The sequence below is a fragment of the Octopus bimaculoides genome, chromosome 7 (genome assembly GCF_001194135.2).
Source record: "Octopus bimaculoides isolate UCB-OBI-ISO-001 chromosome 7, ASM119413v2, whole genome shotgun sequence".
Taxonomy (NCBI): Eukaryota; Metazoa; Mollusca; class Cephalopoda; order Octopoda; family Octopodidae; genus Octopus; species Octopus bimaculoides.
Genome location: NC_068987.1, coordinates 11,781,136 through 11,789,052, shown reverse-complemented (window position 1 = coordinate 11,789,052; position 7,917 = coordinate 11,781,136). Strand labels below are relative to the sequence as shown.

The window sequence follows — 7,917 nt, the reverse complement described above, 5'->3', positions numbered from 1 at the left end:
ATATATACACATATATATATGAAGGCATGTTGAAAAATTCCTGACTTTAGATAAAAGAAAATGCAGGAGGATGAATTAATTATGATTTTATTGAACATATTCCCCTCTCATATTCACACACTTATTGCAGTGGTCCTTCTGCTTTTCTAAGCCCTATTAAAAAACTCAGAAGTTTGGGCCTCCAGCCAGGTCTTTTGCAACTCCCTTAAACCAGGAATTTTTCAGCACCTCCTCATATGTGGAGGTGTGTGTGTATATGTGTGTGTGTGTGTCTAGGTGTATGTATATGTATTTTTGTATTTGTGTTTGTCCCTGCTTACTGCTTGGCAACTAGTACTGGTTTGTTTACATTCTCATAATTTAGCCGTTCAGCAAAAGTAACAGATTAAATAAGTACCAGATTTGCAAAACATATCAGTTTTGGGGTTGATTTGTTCATCTAAGCCCCCATCCAATGTTATGCTCCAGTGTGGCTGCAATCCAATGATTGAAACAAAGAAGAGGTAAAAGATAACATGTGATGGAATTAAAAGAAATATATTTATCTGTCTTTTACAGATTGGCAATACTATGGACAGGATTTACCATATTTCTGGAAACCAAGCTAATAAATGGCAAGTGGATACAGCAACAATTGATATTGCAAAAACATCGACAAATCTTTACAGAGTAAGTTAAGACTTTATAACATTTCCATTTATTTTTATTCCACAGTATAGGCGCAGGAATGACTGTGTGGTAAGTAGCTTGCTTACCAACCACATGGTGCCGAGTTCATTCCCACTGCGTGGCACCTTGGGCAAGTGTCTTCTACAATAACCTCGAGCCAACCAAAGCCTTGTGAGTGGATTTGGTAGACGGAAACTAAAAGAAGCCTGTCGTATATATGTATATATATATATATGTGTGTGTGTATGTGTGTGTGTGTGTGTGTTTGTGTGTCTGTGTTTGTCCCCCCAACATTGCTTGACAACCGATGCTGGTGTGTTTGCATCCCCGTAACTTAGCGGTGTGGCAAAAGGGACCGATAGAATTAAGTACTAGGCTTACAAAGAATAAGTCCTGGGGTCGATTTGCTCGACTAAAGGTGGTGCCCCAGCATGGCCGCAGTCAAGTGACTGAAACAAGTAAAAGAGTAAAAGAGAGTAAGCGGAATGTCAAAACTAAAAGAAACAAAAAATGAAATTACAATCATAAATATAAATATACATTAAATGACTAATTTCTAATTGGTTATACCTTAAATTATAAATGAAACTTGATTTGTTCCAGGTGATATTTGAAGCTGTGAAAGGACCAAATAAACGAGGTGATATTGCTCTTGATGACATCTCATTTACCTTGGGAGCTTGTTCAGCGAAAGGTAACAATGCCTTCATTTAATTCTTAATTGTAACTGACCTTTAACCTCTTAGCAATTCTATAATAATGTTGAATTTTAATTGAAGAAATAATAATGATTTCAAAATTTGGCACAAGTTTAGAAAGAAGTTTAGTTTTGAAGAGAAAGTTGATAACATTTGTTCCAGTATTTGACTGGTACTTTATTTCATCGACTCTGAAAGGACGAAGGGCAAAGTCGACCTTGGTGGGATTTGAACTCAAGACGTGTAAAGAGCCACATGAAACGCTGTTAAGTACTTTGTCTGGTGTGCTAATGAATCTGCTAGCTCATCACATTTAATGTGACAACAACAACAACTACAATAAAATTGGTTTCCAATTTTGGCACAAGGCCAACAATTTTAAGAGAGTGAAGTCGATTATATCACCAACAACCTCACACCCCGTCCATACTCAACTGGTCCTTACTTTATCAAACCCAAAAGGACGAAAGACAAAATCGACCTTGGGCAGAATTTCAACAAAAAGAAGCAGAAGAAATCCATATCCTTTTCTTTTATGTGCATACCTATGTATGTAGTAGTCTGGCTAGGCCAATGGTAAAATGGTTGGAACCAACTGTAAAAAAAGAAACCCAGCGTGTATGATTTTTATATACTCAAATACTCAGTAAACAAATCTTGTGAAAATTATTGACCATTCCAAAGGGTAAACAGGATGTATAGATTAAATAGCTTTGTTATAATGATATTTATAGAAAATTACTATTTTTAAATCTCACAACATGAGATATTCAGTAACAGTACTTTGTAGTAAAGATTGTTTGCATAAACATAACATGGCAGTCCTGGTTTAGAACTAATGTTGCTGTAATTTAGCCCCAGGAGACATCGTCTCCAGCTGGCTATACAACACGATCTGTGTCCTTATATTTTTGAACAAGGGAATCTAGCACCCCCACTCAGCTCAAAACAATATCTGTTTGAAACAATATCTGTTCAAAGCAATACCTGTTTCAGAATATAAGGACACAGATCGTTTCATATAAACAGCTGGAGATAATGTCTCCTGGGGCTAAATTACAGCAACATTAGTCCTAAACCAGGATTGTCATGTTATGTTGACAAACAATCTTTACTACATGATATTTATAATATGCAATAAAGTGCTCTTCTGACGACCCATTGCAGTTAGGAAACCAAATGCGCTTGGAACATCCAATGCTGAGTTCCATATAACTGCAATGGTAAAACGTATGTTGGAACTAAATTTTTTATACTGGTGTTTATCTTAATTTCCACTAATGATATTGATATATATACATCCATGCTTACAGTTTTGCATCACATAAAAATTATTTACAAGCTAACTGATGAAATAATCTTGACCTTATAATTTTTCACAGGAGATTGTGACTTCGAAGACTCAAATTGTTTATGGACAAATGTTCAAGGCACTGGTGATAATTTTGATTGGATAAAATTGAAGGGCTCAGCTTCAAATACCAACATAGGCCCAAAATTTGATCACACACACCAGAATGCACAAGGTATTTTTAAAATATCCATTTCCCATGTATTTTTTTATATCTATGTTTCAAGCTATATCTCTTTCCATTCCATGTTATTTTATATTCTAAAAGTGATATATTTTTGTAGTATCTGTGAGACTATGATAAGCTACTCTTTTTGAAAAGGTTCTATCTATTATCTTCATCAGATGTCTTATTTCTGGATACATACATATTCAACAAGAATAACACACTTAATGATAGTCAAAGATCAAACCAATTAAAATATAACGTGCAGATATAAATGTCAGAAAAATGTTTTATCTCTCGAAAAATGAATGATTTTAAAAGATGAAAGATTTGTATTTTCTCGTGCCATTTAAGCTGACTAGAACATATTACTGCAGCCATCCACTCTATGTGTCATGTTCAAGTGGTTACTGTTAACCTTTGCTTGCTGACATCTTGGTAGGAAAACCACAAAACCAAGGAAAATGCAACCTGTGGGATTGCTTTTACATGAAGAATAAACAAGAGGAGAGATATGACTTTAATTTCCATCTTTTAGTATTTCATCATTTTTATTCTTTTATCACTATTTATGTGTTTTATTAGGTTGTTTCTTCTATTTTATGGTCTTTATGAAACATCTTTCATTCCTTTTGTGTTTTCTTACATTTTTTTATTTTTTAGCTTTAATGTGTAGTTATACATAAAAATATTTATACATAAAGCATTTGTATACTGTCAACTCAATGTGACAGTCCCAATAAGGGAACCATACTGCTGCTATTTAGCCCTAGGAAGCTGGACCGCTTCCTGTCGGCCTTAACACATTTCCTGTGTCCTTATATTTGGAAGGGGGAGACAAGCACCCCCACCCAGCTCAGTGTGCATTCAGGGACATGTTTCTGAGTCATTGCTCATCATCAGCCTGAAGTAGCAACACTAGCTGGTTGAAAATGCATGTCAAACCCTCGCAAATATATGTATTTTTAGTGAAAACACATTCACTGATTACAAAAATTAGTAATGATCTAATTATGTCACATTGAGTTGACAGTATACAAATGCTTTATCGTAACAACTGCTGCTTAATTCTCTCTGTGAGATTTATAATTAGATCATTTCTAATATTTATACATAATTCAGAAAATTATGAAACAATGCTCTCTGATACCAGATCACTGCCCTCATCTTCTTTTCAGTTACTTCCCCCCTTATATAAAACAGAGTAACCATTATCTCCTCTATAGCAAGACAGCTATACTTGCCCCTCAGCACCTGGTATGATGATGCCTCCTCCTGCCTTATGCTACAATCCCACTCAGCTGAAGGTCTGTTCTTTGTTTCGTGGGTTACTTGGACACCTCACTAACGCCAGTGTCATGAAAAAAGTGCCTGCTACACTCTGACAAGAAGCTGGCATCAGAAAGAGCATCCAGCCATAGAAGTCATGCTGAAACATACACGAGAGCTCTGCACAGTCTTCTAGCTCATTGGATTCTGTCGAAAGGACCAACCCATGCCAGCATGGAAGACAGACATTAGATATTGAAGACAATGATGATGACGACGACAATGACGACAATAACAACAACGATGATGATGATGATGATGATGATGATGATGATGATGATGATGATGATGATGATGATGATGACAATGATGACAATGATGATAATTATGATGATGATGACGATGACAATGATGATAATGATAATGATGATGATAATTATTACCCAGTATCAAGAAGGATGACGATGATGATGACAATGATGATGGTGATGATGATGATGATAAAGATGACAACGATGACAACGATGATGATTATGAAGATGATGATGATGATGATGATGATGATGATAATGATGAGTGGACGGCCGTCATATGTATTTATATATATTCATGTACATATATAGATATGTACATACACATATATATGCACACACAAATCTCACACAGACAGATAGATAGATAGATATATAGGTATTTCTACAATTTAGATTTATTTAGATGTGCATGTTGAATCTACCAAATAAGCAGTGAGACAATTGTATTTCTTAGTCACAAAATTATGACAAATCACATTAAATCAGAAAAACTGATTCAACAAAAAATAATTTAATCTCAGCTTCAGATTATCAGAAAACATTAATGCAAAATGTCCAGTAGCTGCGTTGTATCATTTTTCATGTCTTTAACAGAAAAGAATTGCATAAATAATTTAATCTTCTTGCAGGTCACTACCAATATATTGAAAAAGCGAAGGGAACTAACCCTGGCCGAGCTTGGTTAGTTAGTCCACTTTTCCAACCACTTAATTCTGATAAGTGTCTGCAGTTCTGGTACAACATGAATGGGAAAGACATTAGTAGACTGTCAGTTGTAATAACCGTTGCAGGTTTGTATAATTGATTCCTTTTAATGAAATAAGTAGCTAGTAACACTATTGACCATTATGATTATATATCTGTGTGTGTATGTATAAGGCAGTGTGCAGCCAGAATCGTTAGCATGCCAGGTGAAACGTTTAGCGGTATTTTATCTGGCGCTACTTTCTGAGTTCAAATTTCGCCAAGGTCGACTTTGCTTTTCATCCTTTCGGGGTTGATAAATTAAGTACCTGGCAAGTACTGGGGTTGATGCAATCGACTACCTCCATCCCCACAAATTCCAGGCCTTAGGCACACAATAGAAGGTATCTGTGTGTGTACGTGTGTGTGTGTGCGTGCATGTGTGTGTTTGTGCGTGTGTGTATCTGTATGTGAGTATGTATGTAAAAAGGTTTTTCTGTGTAAGCTATATGTATTGATGATGATGATACATATAGTTAAATATATATATATATATATATATATTTATATAAGACTCAAGGATTGAGATTCCACTTGTTATGAAACATATATAGCCTGGATTTTATCTACTCCATTCCTCAACTCTTGTATATATACACAAATTTATATAATGTATTTTGATGGACAAGTAATTCAAATTTAATTCCAGTTGTTTAAGATCTTTCTTCAATTTTTAATATTTTTCCTGTTTTATCCAGGCTCAAGCAACATTACCATTTGGCAGTTAGAAGGAAACCAAGGAAAACCATGGCTGCAAGGCCAGGTATCTCTACCAAGGATAAAGAAACCTTATTCTGTGGTATTTGAAGGCATCAATGGCAAAGAACAAGGTGGCATAGCTCTGGATGACATTACTTTTATAAACGAAGGTTGCAGAAGTAAGTCTCTCTGCTGATGATAGCATTATTTTATTATATCTTGTGTCTAAATAGAAACCATTGCTTTCTTAGAAATTGTCAATTTGATTCCTTGCTTATGTATTTCAATTTTTTTGTCTCTCTTTTCTCACTCTTTCTCCCCCCGCTTCTCAATGTCTGTCTTTCTCCTTTACTTTTCTAACTGAGGTAACCATGTATGTTCTCTATTACAAAGCAGCGAGCTGGCAGAATCATTAGCATGCCGGGCAAAATGCTTAGTGGTATTTCGTCTGCTGTTACGTTCTGAATTCAAACAAAGCAAAAGACACTAAATTAACAGTTTTTTTTTTTTAATTGCTAATATGATCTTAGTTTCAACACATAGCCTCAAATTAAATCCTGTGCAATACAAGTACATCTCAAAGCTATATTGTTAATAATCTAAATTTTAAATTATTTCAGTATTCCCATCCAAAGCTTATCTAAAACACAGCATGACAACCAATAAACCAACAGTGACAAAAGCTCCAGTTGATGTCTCAACTTCTTGTGCATTCACAAATGATTACTGTGGATGGAAGCAAGATAAAGCAGATGATGGTGATTGGCTAATTGGATTAAGTGACAAAGCAGCAATGAAAGACCATACTGGAGTTGGTAAGGAACTTTATTTTTGGCAGTTATAAAGAATTCATTGGATTCTCAATAATTTGTTATTTCTAATTGATGAAAAGTCAATTAGGTAGATGATAGATGTGAGTGTGGCTGACTGGTAAAAAAAGTTTGTTTCCAAACCACATGAGTTTGGGTTCAGTCCCACAGTGTGACACATTGAGCAAGTGTCTTCTATTGTAGCCCCAGGCTGACCAAAGCCTTGTGAAAACATTTAGGAAATTGAATGAAGCCTGTCATATATATTATGTACGTATATATATATATATATGTGTGTATATGCATGTGTGTATGTAATGTTTGTATTTATGTATGTATGTTTGTATGTATGTATGTATGTATGTGTGTATGTGTGTATGTAAGTCATTATTCATTTTTATTTCAAGATTTCTTGCCAATAAGGAAAGAGCTGGTTTCTAACCAAAATCCAAGGTTCCTTCATTGGAATTTCAACAATATCAACAGGGTATTTTTGTATGTATATATACGTGCAGATTTGTATGTTCTGTTTTATGTATGTATTCTCATGCATATAGCTATGCACCTAGACATGCTCATATATACTTAAATGATAGACTTCTGGAAAGTTTTACAGATTTTTATAGTTCCAGTGATGGCTTGGATCTCTAGTCTTCAAATCCTCCTTCCTGATTTTGATAAGCCTAATTTCTCAAGATTGTTATTTAGGCAGTGTGTTACATATCCCAGTGCCCCAATAATTAGATATAAATCTAAACTTGTAATCTGGATAGAGTAACTGCAAATTTCTCAATAGTTCAACGTAAGTATTTTCTTTTTCACTGATCTTTAGCTTTATGTTAACATCTACTGGGCAGCTGATTTCCATAATTGTACAGAGTTTCTCTTCTCTATTTCAAATTATTGTGTCAGGTTTATTACATTTACATTTTATTAAGGTCTTCACGGGGACATTCCACCAGTACTCCTTTTTATTATGAGTAGCTATAGCTTCCACCATACTGTGGGTTCTTATTTCTTTGTCTTTGGGGTTATGTGTGTATGTATAAACAACATTCCTTTATTGTGACTTAACATTCTATCGATATTTCCATTAAGATACAAAACTTTATAGTCTTTGAAAAATCTATGATTAAAAAAATGATGCCTTTTTCTAAATTCTCTGTTACAGCTAAAGAAAGGAAAAAATTTCAAGATA

At 34.6% G+C, this 7,917-nt stretch overlaps 1 protein-coding gene across 1 annotated transcript in view; it reads left to right on the top strand.

Annotated features, from left to right (window-relative positions):
- Positions 1-7,917, top strand: part of LOC106882389 (MAM and LDL-receptor class A domain-containing protein 1) — a 221,633-nt gene that overhangs the window by 32,376 nt on the left and 181,340 nt on the right. The window contains exons 17-22 of the mRNA XM_014933051.2: positions 559-669; positions 1,273-1,363; positions 2,750-2,893; positions 5,097-5,258; positions 5,910-6,089; positions 6,531-6,725. Coding sequence (XP_014788537.2) covers positions 559-669; positions 1,273-1,363; positions 2,750-2,893; positions 5,097-5,258; positions 5,910-6,089; positions 6,531-6,725 — 883 coding nt within the window. The remainder of the gene's footprint in view (positions 1-558; positions 670-1,272; positions 1,364-2,749; positions 2,894-5,096; positions 5,259-5,909; positions 6,090-6,530; positions 6,726-7,917) is intronic.